General features: G+C 40.3%; 1 protein-coding gene across 12 annotated transcripts in view; it reads left to right on the top strand.

Annotated features, from left to right (window-relative positions):
• DIAPH2 (diaphanous related formin 2) overlaps positions 1-17,351 on the top strand; it is an 827,558-nt gene that overhangs the window by 314,528 nt on the left and 495,679 nt on the right. For all 12 annotated transcript variants that reach the window (XM_039487835.1, XM_039487836.1, XM_039487834.1 and 9 more), the window contains 2 exons: positions 5,178-5,279; positions 14,295-14,389. In XM_039487835.1, coding sequence (XP_039343769.1) covers positions 5,178-5,279; positions 14,295-14,389 — 197 coding nt within the window. The remainder of the gene's footprint in view (positions 1-5,177; positions 5,280-14,294; positions 14,390-17,351) is intronic.

Below are 17,351 nucleotides of genomic sequence, written 5' to 3'. Positions count from 1 at the left end.
CTTTTTAGACTCAGGTGCCCTGATTAGCCAGCCTGTCCTAATTAATTCTAGGAGTTTCTTCTTAATTGGCTCCAGGTGTCCTAATTAGCCTGCCTGCCTTAATTGGTTCCAGCAAGTTCCTGCTTGTTCTGGAACTGCCCGTTACCTTACCCAGGGATCTACTTAATCTGGGACTAATATATCTGCCTTCTAACACTCTCCTGTATCCATCTGGCCTTACCTTGTCACAATATATATAATTAAATATATCTCTGCACTGCAGCTCATTGAGTCTAAAGACATCTACCTTCCTAAGTATTATATTTTAACATTTGTATACACATTTTATATGCATTTCAGCTATTGTGTGTATGTACATACACAAGCACACATGTAAAGATTTGCATTAAAGTAATGGCTGTTGCAGAAAACATTGTCAAAATATTCGCTATGCTCTAAAACTATGGAAATTGTAAGACAAATATGAAATTGCCTTTGTTGAAATGTCTGACTTTGCTGTTGTTTCATGAATTTAGTTTAATTCAGATACATGTGTGTTTACACATTGCATATATGGTCCACACTAAATACTGTGTTAAGCTGAATTAAACAATGCATGTTAGTTTAATATCTGTCACAGACGTTTCTTAATCACAAAATAAAAAAAAGAAAGTAGTGTATCTATGATCAAAGTGAAGGTTCCTTTTACATGATTTTTTTATTTGTGCTTATCAGAGTATATGCATGGGATTTCAAGAGCTTGCTTATTATGTGATGGCTCCTTTTTTCCATCAAAAGGAAGCTAGATATACACTACTTCCTAATATCTTCCATTTATGCAAATGGTGTAGTTTCCATGGGGATGTTGTAAGAAGAACAAAAGAGGAAAGTGATCTACACAACTGAATGGGAGAGATGTCTGTAAAACTGTCTCTATTGGGGCAGTCTATACTCTGAAAAAGTTTGAGAATCTCTGAATTTTATTGTCATCCATTTGTAGATTTCTTTCATTTTTAAATTAAATGTGAGATGTCAAGATGCCATGTTAAAGGGTATTCAGTAGGATTTTCAATTAAAATTATGCTTATTTTCTTTACAATCCAGCTAGAATAGAGAATCATTCATTTATATATTTCCCCATTAATGTACATCTTCTTTAAGATCACTGACATACATACATCCTATGTATTGTACTGTAGATGCAAATATGGTTACACTTCTTAAACTCACTTAGCACACACCTATTGATGTATAATTCAACATATATGTTAAAGTTGCTATGGCAACTTGAGCAACTATTAATCAATGTAACTGGTAATGAAATATAATTAATTCCTGAGTGACACATCCTGTTAATGCACAATATATTGCCTCAATGAAGGGAGAGGAGGGGGAGAGAATGCAAATAGCAATGGCATCAGAGGACTTAATAATATCCTTATCTCCAGTACTTTAAGTAGTGTGTGCATGTGTGGATACACACACACACATTCAAATAAGTGTGTGTGTGTGGGTTGGTTTTTTTTTTTTTAAACCTACAGATTTCTTTCAAATATAAGGCGTAATGGTATAAATAATAGAGATGAATGGAAATACTACCAGGTTGCAATCTCTAGGTTTTTGATTAACGTTTAGCTGTTACTGTATTAATCATTCAGTGTTACTTTGTTAAACTGCATTTTAATCTTGTTTACATATAGCAGCTAAACAACTTGTCGTGTTGCATGTACCTACTGGGATATAAATTAATAGGGGAGTGCTGTAACCACAAACATTCCAAAAGGACAGTTTTACTAAACTAGACTAGGGAAAGGATCATAACCAAGTTTATTTTATTTATGCTGATATCCACGCATCAGTGCAAAACTAATGAATTTTTAACACAATACTATATAAAATATTTGACTTGTGAGAAATAAGAGAACTTAGTGGAAATATCTTATTTAGTCAAGTAATTACGACCAACCTGGGTTGTTTGTTTTAATAATTATTGAAAACTTGGAATGACTGCCTCTATGCATCTGATGAAGTGGGTTCTAGCCCACAAAAGCTTATGGCCAAATAAATATGTTAGTCTCTAAGGTGCCACAAGGACTCCTCATTGTTTTTGCTGAGATAGACTAACACAGCTACCACTCTGAAACTTGCCTTACCACATTACTTTTACTAGCCACAGATCCATGCTACTGTTTAAATGTTAAGTATCAGAGGGGTAGCCGTGTTAGTCTGGTTCTGTAGAAGCAGCAAAGAATCCTGTGGCACCTTATAGACTAACAGACGTTTTGCAGCATTAGCTTTCGTGGGTGGAAATTTCCACTGCTTGCATCCGAAGAAGTGGGTATTCACCCACGAAAGCTCATGCTGCAAAACGTCTGTTAGTCTATAAGGTGCCACAGGATTCTTTGTTGTTTAAATGTTGAAATTTGCATGGATATTGACTATTAAATTACTGTCTGAGGAGTAAATATTTGTCATTACTTTCCCAAGAGAGCTCTCCCCAAATCACCTGTGCATAATGTACATTACCATATAATAAACAGGAGCAAATGCGATCAGTGGCTGAGTAGACCCTCTGATGACAATTTGCAAATATTGATCAAGACATGTAGGTAAATGAACGACAGAATCAATTTAAACAGGAGGCAGCAACTTTCTTAATTTAACAATAGATGAGGGGTGCTTTATGCTAGCCCCTTCTCTTGTACCACCATTTAATTGGATCTTGTGTGGAGTTACAGGGCTCCAGCCATATAACCAGTGATTCAGGGTAGACCCTTTTCAGCCTATCTCTAGCCCTCCACCTGTGAGAGAGGTAGCCAAGGGAACCTCTGTCTGTGAAATGTAAAAGTCTACCCTTCTTCCTACAGGCAAAAGATCTACCAGCCAAATCCCAGGTCTCATTTAACTCTGGGATCTGGCCCTTTTTATTTTCACTGGACATTGGCTGCAAGTTACGACGAACAAAACATTTGTACATTATCTCTTAATATTACAATTCCCGTTCTTTTTCCTTTTAATCTAACTGCTCCACAATGCTGCAAACAATGTGCACGCATGTGCACACACACACATCCACCCCCAATACCCCCTCAACCCCCCCTAAAACAAACAACAAAAAAACCAACACAACAACATACCCCATCAGATTTTCACCAATTTGGCCCAACTGGAAAAAAAAAATCCTTCCTGATCCTGAAAACAGGTAATTATGACATTTTGCAAACGCAGGTCCATATAACTTCACTACAGGAAGGGAAGCAGTGGGAAATGGGGCAGTTATTGAGACAAGATTGTCCCCCAGACACTGGAGAAGGATTTCAATTGAATGGAGATAGCCAATAGAATGTGATAGGAAATAAAAGTCTGTTGGTGACTGATACTTGTAAAATTTAATCCTGCTTTTGATATCATTATATACTAACTGAATTGTTAATCCTGCAGATGTGAACACTTGCGTAACTTTAAGCATGGCATTAGGCCATTGCTATTGCGCTCAATGGACCTACTCTGTCGTGTAAAGTTACTTATGTGCAGAAGTGTTTGCAGGATCAGATCCTTGGTGACAATTGCTCATTCTTGATTTGTATCCTTCATTTATGTCTCCGAAGGCATCAAAGTTCTAATCTCAAATGGACAAATATCTGTATCATAATTTTTAAAGATGACCTACAAAAGGGTACAGGCTAGGTTAAATTATTTTTTGCGGTTGAGTCCTGGTTTTGCTTTTTTTTGTTTTTTTTTTTGGCTCTTGGAAGAAGTGTGTCCCATGTTACAGTTGAGAGAGGTGAAGTGTTTCATTTTTGACAGAAACCTGGTTTCTTCCAAACATTCATTGGTCAAAAAGTGTAAACAAATGAAGAGTAAGTTGTTCACAGAACGACTAAATGTGCCTTCTCTTTTCTGTTGCTCGGCTGTCATCCTTGTGTGTTTTGTAATAAGATAATTTCATTAGTTTGGTATTCATTATTGTCTTCCAGACTAATAAAAATATGAATTTCCTAAAGTTGAAACTACTAACTTTTACAGACCACCTTTAAGCATCTTAAAAAGCAAATCTACAAACCCTTTTTTCCCTTTCTGTATTACCTCTGAGGACCTTCAGATATAAAGAAAGCCATGTGTGTACATTTGCTTGATAGAATTTAAAATTAATTTAATAGGTACCTGTGATATTTGCATGAAAAATATTTAATATGTCCAGTTATGCGAAAAAGGTGTTCATATGTACATGTTTAAAATATAAAGGGTGTGTTAGTATATATCATTTTATAAGTTCCAAATATAAAACTTTCAATTAGATAAGCAAATTTATTAATCCAAAACCAAGAATATTCAGAATAGTTCTGATTTGATTTCGTGCATTATAGCAACATATTCATAATTTTGATTATGTTATTAAAAATGAAAATGAATGCCTACAGTTATACCACTTGGAGAGTATTGTCATTAGATCTCATAAACAAAAGTGGACTTTGACTGATGAGTTCTTGGAAGGGAAACCTTCAGAATGGTACAGGAAATGGTGGTACTTCAAAAGATGGCTCTCATCTTCTTTGAGCTGTATCAAATCACTGGAGAGTTTGTTGTTGAATGTGCTGGATTTTGAAATGAAGAAAAACTGAGAAAAGAACCAGTTTCTGTGATTTTAGTATTTTTGCAAGAGCGGGAGTATACGTCAGGGTGTCCTATCAAATTTCAGTTTGTAAATTCTGTATGTCCCTTCTACTGCTTTATAATTTTGTTTTCTTTGCCATTGTGATTATGAGAACATCAGACGGCTGGTCTACACTGGGGGTGGTGGTGGTGTGTGTGTGTGTGTGTGGGGGGGTGATGTAACATATGCAACTTCAGCTACGAGAATAGCGTAGCTGAAGTTGCCGTATCTTATTTTGACTTACCTCCCATCCTCACGGCGCGTGATCGACGGCCATGGCTCCCCCGTCGACTCTGCTTCCGCCTCTTGCCTTGGTGGAGTTCCAGAGTTGATGGGAGCATAGCAGGAATTGATTTATCGTGTCGGGATCAGCAGGTAGTGTGGACGTACCCATATTGTGAGCTAACATGTTTCTTTTCCCTTGAACTGAAGAAAAAATTGAAAAGTTATTTTTTCCCCTCTTAAGGTAGCATTAGTGTCTTAAATGAAGTTGTATCTGTAAAAAATTTAAAACTATTATTGTATGTACACATTTATTTTACAGCTAAAAAGGCAGTAGATGATATAGAAGAAAAGAAAGTAGTTCTGCCAAAGAAACGAGTTAAAGAATTAAGAATCTTGGATGGAAAAACAGCACAGAATCTGTGTAAGTAGTATTAAATCATTTATCTGATAAGCAGAAAAATGAGCTTGCAAACCAGCTTTGACTGATTGTTGTGTTAATTCCCCTTCCCCCTCTTATCTTGTCATTTTCAGTCTACAAGGAAAATAATAAAATGAAATAAACATTTATTTTCCTCATGCTGCTGCAGCTGTTCTTCAGAATCCAGTTCCTTATTCATCTGCTTGTTGCTGAGCTCTGGACAAATAATGCATTCTACTGCATGAAAAACGTGTAGCAAAATAGTTTTGAAGATTCCCCAAACTCATGCAGTGGGGAAGTGGCAGCACGACTGCATTCTCTCAACAAGCCTCCAGTCATTTTGAGGCCCTTCTGTGGGGTCCGGGCATAGGTTCTTAGGAGGAAAAAGAGAGTAAAAGAAGTAGCTACTTCAGATGGCTTTCTCTTCAGATCTAGGCACATTTCCAGTCAAAACTCACTCAGGATTTACTGCTCTTTAGCGTTTGAGTGATTGTATTCCACTGAGGGTTATGGACACACACAATGCACCCTGGCAGTCTGCATATGCACCCTGTGCCACACCATGGTTTCGCCCAAGGCGAAAAAGGGCGTGACAGGTCACCGGCGACTCCAGTTCCTTCTTACCCCCACATGGTCTGAATCAGAGTTTCTACTCCAAAAGTTTACAAAAATATCCTTAGTACTGTTTATAGTTTAGATTTATTGTTTGTTCTGTATTTTTTGTTTGATTCCCTCCTTTTTCGTAGCAGATTTAGAAATTGGGATGCCACTTATATGGTGTTTTCCGCCAAACTACTCCCTTGTCCCTTTTCCCCCCAGTACCCAGGACTGAATATTGAATTATGCCAAAGATGCTGGGGTTCAAAACCTGTACTTCCTGCTCCCGCTCATTTTCCATCAGTGATGAGCACCAGCGCTTTTTGTACTGCTTGGGGGAAGCCCATATTGTAGACACGTGCAGTATCTGCCTTTCCTTTCCTGCCCGTACTCAAGAGAACCAGACTCTATCTCTCAGAAAAGACTTTATGGGGGATGCCATGGGACTGACATTGGATCATGGCTGGGGAACCCCCCTGTATATCAGCCTGAACAGGCGAAGAATGCTCCCCCTACTACAGAACCCCCATCTTGTTCTGCCATTACCGGTGCTAAGGACTTCATGCTGGGGCATCGTCGTGAACCAAGGAAGCATGCACATGTTAAGCATATCAGTAAGTTTTCCTCCAAGTCTATGAAGGATTCAGCACTGACCATGAGTTCTGGTCTCGTTCCTTATCTCACGAGACTGAGAAATGGGAGCACTGATAGCCGGATCTGCCCATGTCAATCACAGTTCCTGCCACTCCATCTGCTCCAGCTACGCTGATGTCCCGGGCACTGTCGGTCTCCAGATAGATGCAGTTCCCTGTACTGGCTCCTCCAGTGGAACAGATACCATTGACCCCTGGGAGATGGGAAGAGCCCTGGGTGCCCATGAGTTGTTTGCACTGGAGGGACTACTGTCTCCATGATCCCCAACCTTATCACCAGTTTGAAGGGACCCTTCAACCGCTATGTTTCTGTTGCCTTCTATTTCAGTAGTTGCAACAGTACCACCATTTGGCAAGAATTCTGACTCCTCTGATTCAGATGATATGGATGTCTGACACTGTCCATATCTCTCGTTTTGGAAGCATGACTACCAGAATCTTCCAGTGGCACCATGGTAGTTCCCCTCCTTGCCTTAGCCACATAGTTGGTATCTGGCACTGTGTTCCCAGGCTGTGCAACAGCAGGTCAACCGGGTCATGGCCCCAGTATTCATGCTCTGAAAGATCCCGCTAGGTTCAGGAGAATTTCTCCACATTGTCACTACAGTGCTTGTCTAATAGGCGCTCTGACATAGTGTTGGTTGATGCACTGGTTAGCCCGACTTCACCGGTATCCCTCATCTTCTCCAGACACAGCTATGTCTTCAATCCCCTCCTCTCTGCTTGAGAACTATCGCCAGTTCCAAGAATTGCTTTGGAGAATAGCCAATGTCCTAGAGATTCCCCTTAGAGGACGTACAAGACAGTCAGCACCGGCTGCTTCACATCTTGCACAGTTCAGTACCAGTGAGGTTGGTCCTACCAACCAATGATGCCATCCTCCAACTGGCACACACTGGTATATCCCAGCCACACATGCACCCATCCCGTAATGGGCTGAGAAGTAATAGTATGTCCCTACCAAAGGACCAGTGTTCCTGTTCTCTCATCCTCTATCGAACTCATTGGTCATCCAGGTGACTTCAGAGTGTTCCAAGCTACAACACCTCCACTCCACCCTCACGACTCTGCAATCGCAAACATTTTTGACTGATTAGGAACTCAAGTGAGGGATCTTTTCGCATCCCACAACAACACCAGATGCACCCATTATTGTTCAAGGGGAGAAATTGGAGCTTCATAATTTATGAAATCGGAGCTCAGTCTCAGGGGCAAGCCCTAATCATCAATTGGTTGGACTGCACAAACTATGCCCCTCCCCACCTCCTCCCAGCTCCTCCTATCATGAGTAGTCCAGAAGATCAGATGAGAGGAAGCAGCAACCATCCTGATCGCCCCCTGCTGGCCTTGCCAATTCTGGCTCCCATTTCTCCTCTGAATGTTGAAGCACCTTCCCACTCACACTTTGGATATTCCCAGAGCTATTTAACCCAATGGTAGATTCAGACACCCCAACCTGCACACCCTTCCACTGATGGTTTTTGGATAGCTCCCTCCACTAGCTCAGGAGTACTCTCTGACCATGCAAGATGTCCTTTCAAGCAGCAGGAAAGATTCCACAAGATGCTCATATCGAGCCAAATGGGTGCATTTCACTTCCTGGGCTACACAACAGGGCCTTGTCCCCGAAGCGATGGGCATCCCACTACTCTTGGAGTATTTCCTTTTTCTGAAGGACTCAGGACTGGCCCTCAGTTCCATAAAGCTGCCATTAGTGCTTTTCACTTGCTGGTAGGCAGCCATTCAATTTTTACCCAGCCCCTACCTGTATGGTTCTGGAAGGCCCTTCTGCGAAAACCATCAGATCATACCTAGAGATTGCTTATCTGAAACCCCAGATATGTAAATAAGTCAGGGAATGTCTAGGTAGATGCGATGAGGTTTTTTTTTTAATTATTTCTTATTGTCTTGTGTTCTCCTCTGTGCTAACCACAGGTGCTTTTGTTTTGCTTGTAACCTTTAAGCTGAACCTCAAAAGAGCTATCTTGATGGTTAATTTTTGTAATGGTTGGTTGTTTTTTTTCCTTTTGATCTAGCAAAACTACAACTACAGCCACATTCCACAGTGTGCCCCTTGCAGACATATGCAAGGTAGCCATGTGGAGTTCGATGCACTAGAGCATAGTGTATGATTCTGCCATGGATGCTTCATTTGGAGCAGCAGTTCTCCGTTCCACAGTCTCCTTACACCATCCTCTCACATAAGTAGTTCTGGTTACTCACCCTAGTTGGAATACAATAGGGACTATCACTCAAAGAAGAAAACAAAGTTACTAACCTGTAACTGGAGGTTCTTTGAGATGTGTGGTCCCTATTAGTTTTCCAAACCCACCGTACTTTCCCTCTGCTGCGGATCCAACAGATCTGTTGTACAGAAGGAACTGGAGATGCCAGTGGCCTGCCTCATCCTTTATCACCTCAGGCTTAACCAGGAGGTGGCACAGGATGCATGTGTAAACTGCCGAATACTAAAAGCTCCTGCTCCAGGCACATGTGCATAACCCTCAGTGGAATACAGGTAGGGGCCACACATCTCAAAGAACCTCCAGTTACAGGTAACTTCATTTTCTGTTGCAGCCCATCTCCCTCCAGGGAAATTTCTTTGGAGCTGCTGGTTGGGACTCTGTGATAGCATGACTCATGAAAGAGCTTGGACTTGTCTCTCAATAACTGTGCCCCTCTAGCCATCTGAAGCTCACCCCATTGTGACTTATTGCTATTGTACCAGAGAACTAATTCAGACTAATGACAGTGTGACCTGTAGTTTAAAAGAGCACAAGAGCAAGTGAGAGTAGGAGAGCTAGTACATCACAAAATGCATTTCATTTAGATAAGTTAATTTGTTCTAATTGTTTAGGTAACACTTCATAGTATATATGTATTTCTAAATGTAATGTTACGTGTCTTGGAAATATAATGAAATCTTAGTAATGCAAGGCCTCACTGCCATTAAACCTTTCTGTGAAGGGGGAAATAATTGTTGAGAATTACTTGGATTGTGAATTTGCAAAATTATATAAAGCAAGAGTTATGTACATTGTTGCAGTGATACATTTAATGTGTGGAATAGGAAATGTTAAAACAAACATTTAAAAATGAAAAGCTTTACCCATCAAATCTAAGATATAGAGAAGCTTTGAAGTATTTCACACATTTGTGTTTGGAAGTCATCAGTTAATATCAATGCAGGTTGCAAGTCCTATCCTAAACTAGGAAATCTTTAATATTTAAATAGATTAACAAAAACATTTAGTAATTAGCATTGTCTTTTCTTTACCGTTATTTTCACTAAACTAGCATAATTTACCCTGAAAGCAAGGGCAGATACTTTTGCCCAATACAATTCTGTTAATTTTTTGAATAAAAAAAATCTATTACTGCCATCTATGATAAGGCTAGTATATGCCTGCCTCGTTGCCCACGTGCTTTCAAGAATAGTCTTGCAATCTGACCCTATATAATTCATTTTACTTAATGAGGATTTTTGGAAAGTATTTTAAAAATGTAGTAACGAAATATGTGCAGGCTTACAGAAAAAAATACGTTATTTAGTACTGCTGAGAAACACACAGGTTCTCATTTTCCAGCTATCATGAGCTAAGAGCTCAATCAGGCCAAAAAATTTACTTGGTCACCTAAAGTTAGCCATATAGCACAGAACCAATTGACCTAAACAATTGATCTGTTGATCTCTCCCCTTCCACTCCCCCCGATTTCGTTGATTTTAGTGGTAGCTAAGAGGTGGTCACTACCTGTGAAAACCAAGCTACTTTTATTTTGGTTTTGAGCTTTAAGGTAGAGCTGTGGCGTCAGTAATTAGTGGCAGGATGGCATTGTGTTGCTCTGGATTGATTCTTATGGGCAGCTTAAATTCCTTAAGGAGCAAGTCCCCTTCATATTCCCTGGCCAACTAATGGTGGTGGTGGGGAATTGCAGAACCATACCAATCATCGGCCTGTCCCATCTACCCACATGTGGAATGAAAACACAATGGAGAAGTAACAATGATTCCCCACTTGGGGTCTCGCGTACATTCTGTATGCTTGAGAATGCTGATGCCCAATTGCCTGAATTGCTCTAGCTCCCATAATCAGCTGGGCTACTGCTGTTGCTGCCCCAATCCTGAATGACAGGGAACCATATTCTTGTGTAGGATCCCCAACCTCATCAGTCCATGTCTTAAAACTGTAACAAACTGATATGTTGTGAGGGGACGCCCATCACCGTGAATAAAGAGGGGTCCCATCCTCGCTGGTCTTATTGTCACGTATGCCCTCACAACCTCCACAGGGCAGATCTCAGGCTTGCCACTCTCCTATAGAATAATGGCCCCCTGAACCATTTTTGACTTCATCCAGGTGAATATAACCAATCACCCCTTCCAGTGTATATTCCTCTGTTCCAAACACCTGCCAGAAGAAGCCTTACAGGATCCAGCTACTAACTCACTGATCCTAAAAGCTCCAAAAAATGCTGCCACCAATGCCAGCCTGAATAAGGCCATCTCCTGACCACAGCCACTTATGGGTTCCAGGATCTGCACCAGATCCCTAAGTGTGTTAACAGTGATGGAATGACATGTATCCTCACTCAGGCTGGTGCTTCCAGTCCACCCCACTCTATACCTTCGAACTAAAACACTGGGTAACAGCTTAGCCTATTGACAGATGTAACGGCAAATAGGCGAGTAGAGATGGTTGAAGATGCCAGTCGTCGGATTGGTAACAACACCATGTACTGCAGCACATATTCCTCTGCAATTGGCCATATTGGTGACAGATCCTGGAATTGCCCAAAATTTAACTCTACAATGTTTTCGGAGATACCGACATCTGCGCTACGCTGGCAACAATCATATGCCAAGATTTCATAGCTAGTAGTATCTGTTCAGGTTCCTTACTGGCTCCTGGTGCCAAAAGCCAAAATCTATACATCTGAAAATGAGACAGTGAATGTGCTATGCTATTATCAACCCTGGGCACATGCTTGAAAGAGAAATAGTTGCTAAAGCTTAAACATGGTAGTACAAATGCCCTTACCAATCACATAACCCTGTGTGATCTGGAGGACGGGTGATGGATAACATGTATAACGGCAATGTTGTCACACCAGAAACACACCCTTCTATTTGCAAACTCCATTCTTCAAATGACCACTGGAACCAAAATAGGAAAAAATCCAGAAATGTTATATCCTGCACTATCACTGTTGTTATCCAGGTGGAGGACCCAGGTGGGTGCACTGTCTGCTTTGGTAAAATATCCCAAAACCCATGCCTTCCAAAGCATCTGAGTAGATCTTAAAATCAACCTCCATTATTCATTCCTCCCTCTAGAATGACACTCCATTAAAATTGCTCAAAAATTGTCCCCACACCCTGAAATCCTCCTTCATCTTTCTAGTGACTCTTTTAAAATGGTGAGGTCTTTCTATGCTTGCAGTGGTCACACCAGCCTGGCACAGAATGCCAACCTCAGGGCTACCACCCAGCAGGGAAAGTTGTGAATAGACTGCAGCTCAAAGAGTGTAGCTTTCTTTGCATCTCTACTTCTTCTAATTAAGCCCTGTATCTCCCAAAGCTTATCCAGAGGGAGTTGCAGTATACCAGCCCATGTATCTAGCTTGATCCCCAGCTAGGTTAGTGTAGTGGAAGATCCCTTTGTGTTGGTTGGTCACATGTGCTGTCTCTATTTTATTCTATTCTCAAGGTCCATTGATGAGACAGTCTCAAATATTAACATTGTCGAAAGAATATTAAGGCAATAATTATCAAAGCTCACATTAGATGGTCTGGTCAAGTTATTAGAATGAGAGATGACAAACTCCTGAAAAAAGGTTGCTCATAAAGCGCCGCAGGGGAGGTCAGCGAAAATATTTAGGACACGTTTAAATAGAATCTTAGCTCATCCAACATAAGTTTTGATATCAAAGACATAATGGAGAGCAATTATCAATAAAGGTTGTAAACACTTCGAAGAATATAGATGTGAAAAACTGATTTAAAAAAAAAAAGGGCCGAGCGTCCTGTCAAGTATTCAGTGGGACACTGCATGTTCCCGTGTGACATCTGTTCATGATCTTGCTTCTCACAGTTTGGACTATATAGCCATATGAGAACACCACATGATGCTGTGACATCGTTGTCAGATGCGATGGAGAGCCATATCATGGCCAGTATTGAAAATGATTGCACGGAAACCAGCCTCAGATATCAACCTCAGATAGAAACTTTGGCCACATTAGATCTCTGGTAGAAACTGCTCTGAGACACTCTTTTCTCTGACAAGCTGATTTGATACCCCTTCAAGTTATTGCAGCTCAGATGGTTGAAACTGTGGTAGCCTATCTATGTCAGGACTACTTGGTGACTTTTAAGTCCAAAATCCATTTGGAAGTGTATAGATTAGCCTGGGGGCCACACAGCAGTGTGGCTTCCCTGAGATATTTCAGCTAACTCATCTTAAATTCCTTTGAGGGTCTCAGAGCTGTGTTAGCTTTTAAAAGCATACAGCACGTGCTCCCCTCAGTACTGGCCCTGCTCCTACTCGAGTAGAGGTGGGGAGGAGGGCCATGTGTCTTTTCCCACATCATGTTTATCTGTTTGGGAAATGTTGTACTGCTGTTGATGTTGCATTTTTTCAGCACTTGCTCTCAGGGAGTGCCATAGAATACCAGCTCCCAATGATTCTCAGCAATCTCAAATGCACAATTTACACACACACGAGTGCTGTTTGTGAAAGGGGCAAGACAGAAAGCACTAGACTAAAATCTTTTATTCACAGCATAAGTCCAATAGGTACACTAGCAGGGAAAACATTTCATCCTTCATAGAAAAATGCTTCAGTGTTTGTGAGGGTGTGTGTTACAGTATGAGAGAGTAGAATCATAGAACAGGAAGGGACCTCAAGGGGTCATAGGGTGACCAGATAGCAAATGGGAATAATTGGAACAGGGTGTGGGGGGTACCTAGATAAAAAAACCAAAAAACAAAACAAAAACAAAACACCCAAATATCTGGACTGGCCATGTAACACAGAGGTGGGCAAACTACGGCTGCTGGCTTGGGAGGCTAGCCCACCGGTCCCTCCCCCACTGTCCTCCCTCCCCCGCAGCCTCAGATCACTCACTCCGCCACCAGCTCAATGCTCTGGGCAGTGGGGCTGTGAGCTCCTGGGGCAGAGCAGCTGCAGAGCCCAGCCTGACCCGGTCTCTGTGCTGCGTGGTGGTGGTGGTGGCGGCAGTGGCGTGGCCCGGCTCCAGCTGGATGCCGCAGCTGTAGCACTGCCAGCCACCAGTGCTCCAGGCAGCGCGGTAAGGGGGCAGGGAGCAGGAGGTGGGGGCTGAGCCACAACCTCCTCCCGTAACTGGCCCTCCATACAATTTACAAAACTCAATGTGGCTCTCAGGCCAAAAAAGTTTGCCCACCCCTGCTATAACATCTGGTCACTCTAGGTCATCTAGTCCAGTCCCCTGCACTCAGGTCAGTCTTTGGCCTATCAGTTCAAATCATCAAGGAGGGAATATGTGATTGCCTTTTAATTTTTTAAGAACGTGGACATTTGTTATTAGAAATTGCCATGAGGCAACTTATTTTGCTAAAAACATTATGTAGCCCTCTGTATAAATCCATTTTTCCTGTTGATAATCTGACCTATAGTTAACCTATTTCTGAATTATTTTTGCAGTAAAAAAAAAAACTTACTTAAATTATGATGTTGCTTCCTACTTTTGACTTATTTGGTTTTAATAACTTCCTATTTAATTTCAGCAATCTTTCTGGGATCTTTCCGAATGCCTTATGAAGAAATAAAAAATATTATTTTAGAGGTGGATGAAAAGAAGCTGAGTGAATCCTTGATTCAGGTAAGTCATAATGTCATCTGTTTGATTCAGCAAATCAGCTTTCCTCATAACAATCCCTTCAAAGAAATGAGCTTTAACTCAAGAAGAAGAATAAGGAACTATTCAAAGTTGTGTGCTAAACGCATGCTATAAACTCGTCACTTTATCTTCTTTAATACATATGCATTGTGTCTGCTCTTTCATCTTTATTTTTGGGTACGAAGAATACAGACAAAGTAATTTTTATGTAAAGGAACTGTTGACAAAAGGGTACATTCATTAGCCATAGTCTGGCTCCTTTTTGTCTTCATGTTAATTTTCACGTCCATACAGAAAACACTAATATAATAGTGAGTAAATACTCAAAATGATCATTAAGCTATCTTCTACTGATGATGTGTGGGGATGTTCCCCTGCCTCCCGCCCCTCCCAATACACGTTTGAGAGTACAAGAACCATGTTGGACATCAGATCCATTAATTTAATATGGGGTAATATTTACTGCTTGTTAATTACAGTGTTTTGCAAGTTCCTGCTTCATCATGATGACTTCTATATTATTTTCTTTGCAGAAGACATAGTACTATTTTATTATTGACTCATTTTATTTAATATATCCCAGGGTGTTGTGCTGATTCATGCAATGCCCCCTTAAAGTCAATGAGTTTTGCCTGTGTGGGGACTGTAATGTCAGGCACCGTGTACTTAACAATCAGTCATGTTTCTTTTTATCACTGTGAACATAAATATTGCCTACAATCATGAAGTATGGAATTTATTCTCTTCTCTGTGCACCTCCATATACTTTCCCATTGATAGGCGGAAAGTAAGTACAGTTTCTGATTCTGCAGTCCTCAGGGTGACAAAACTACTCCTAACTTGAACTGATTTGATTAGGAGTGAGGCCTCAGTAAATTATCACTGACCAAATACATTTATGCAGAATCTTTCACAAACATCCTGGATGCTATTATTATTAGTGGGTTTATATGATGTACAGCAGTGAAAGCATAAAAATGATACTAATGTATTGCCAAGACGAGTTACACCATCTGAAATACATATTGGGAAAACAAGCTATAGAATATCAGTCTGACCTTATTCAAAATCTTCTAAAAAATTCTCCCATTGGAATCTAATTCTCCAGATATGCGAGATTGTAATTTATTTACTAATATACATTTTCAGTAATACCAGTTGCAAAGTATTTACTGGTGGAAGTTGTTTGTTTAATCATTTAATACATTTTAGATCTTCTAAAAATGTGTATACAAAAACTTAGTAATGCATCTTACATATCACAGCAGTTATAGCTAAATTGGTACTACATAGTTGTACATATTGAAAATGCTATCTTTCTAATTTATTGTGTTTTAGAAGATGTTACTTCCTTCTTGAAATTCAAATTTATTTTGTAATTACCAAAAATAATTGAATTATTACTTATATTGAGTACAGAGGGAAATTAATACCATGGTGCTAGCTGCTAAAGAAAAAAACTTGCTGGGAAAGAGCAGCTTGTTGTCATCAGAGTCCTTTTTTGTGTAACTTGTTCCCCCAGGCACTGTCACAGTTCAAGTTCGGGAAACCTCAGGGCATGGTGAAAGTCAGGTGTTCGGTTGTAATGTCCAAGATTTAAAAAAAAAAAAAAAAAAAAAAGCCATTGCAAAGAAGGCAGCTTGCTTTGATGAGTGGGAAGGGCAGCAATGCATTTTATAGTTATCTGGTCATTTTCAGTGTGCTATGTTCAGAGCAGCAGAGAAACTCACCAGCTTCTCTAGTAAGGCTTCATTGAACTGCTGTTCTGAAAGGGACAGTACAGGCGTAGTCAATGCTCAGCTGTGGGAAAGAAAAATTTACTTTTCCTTCTCTTGCTTGGAGAAATTAATTCTTGCCTTTTCTGTGGCCAAAGAGCAGCTAACTTGATTACGCTCTTCGCTTAGAATATAGGCAGTGTCCATGAAACTGATGAGAGAGAAATTGTGATTTACACCTTAAAACAGCTGTGAGCTGCAAAAGAATGGGGAGATGGGCATGGGAAGAATCCTGAGCCTGTATTCAAGAAGGAAGAAGAGAATGGAAAGCACATTCCTCTTCTCTCTTCCAGGTGACAGGAAAGTCAAATAAGGGCAGAGACCTCTTTTCTTAGAGGTTAGATTCTTGGTTAGATTCTCAGGGAAAACTCTTTTGCAGAATTTCTCAGCCTGGGTTTTAGAGGTGGATCATGCCCTTTGGGATCACAAAACGAGTTCAGAACTAGTTCAGAAGGAAGTAGGGCAGAGTAGTAATTTGGATGTTGAATTGAATTAGTCATGGAAAGCCATATGACTCTGGATCATCTTGATTTCACATTATACTTGAGCTGCTGTGTTGAAACTGGACGACTTTTTGAAATCCAGGAGGAGTCCCTAATATAGCTGGTCAAAAGAGCCAATATACAGTTTGCAAAGATTACCTCTCCTTGGGTATAAGATTTATCAATACATGTATGGCTGATCCTAGCCACCTTTTGAATTCCTTTGAATTCCAGTGATTGCATGTCATTTTTACCTTGCCCACTGCAAGTGTTGTTATATTGAATTATTTATAATATTACTTCATTATATAGTAGCAAATCCATATGATCATATTTTGTAATTAATCTTAAACTTCACCTCAGAGACTGTTTTTAGGAATTGCTGAGAAGTGGAGTAAGATGAAAAATACTATTGTGTGGGGGTACAGAGGGTATGGTGGGTTGTGAGAATTATTGGATCTGAAGATTCATAAATTATGAAATTGTAATTTATTGTGGTTTAGAAGTTTAGAAGTGTTTTATTGTGACAAAACAAGAACAATATACTGCATTACACCACTTGCCTGTTGAAATAAAATATATATATATTTATTTCAATTGGCTGCAGATTTCTTAAAATCATTTTGATATTTCAGAAATGCTGGCATGTATGTAGTGGTCATGCAACAAAATAATTCTGTGCAACTA

This window comes from Mauremys reevesii, linkage group 9, assembly GCF_016161935.1.
Source record: "Mauremys reevesii isolate NIE-2019 linkage group 9, ASM1616193v1, whole genome shotgun sequence".
Lineage (NCBI taxonomy): Eukaryota > Metazoa > Chordata > Testudines > Geoemydidae > Mauremys > Mauremys reevesii.
Note: the sequence above shows the minus strand (reverse complement) of the source record. Positions and strands in the feature narration are given on the sequence as shown.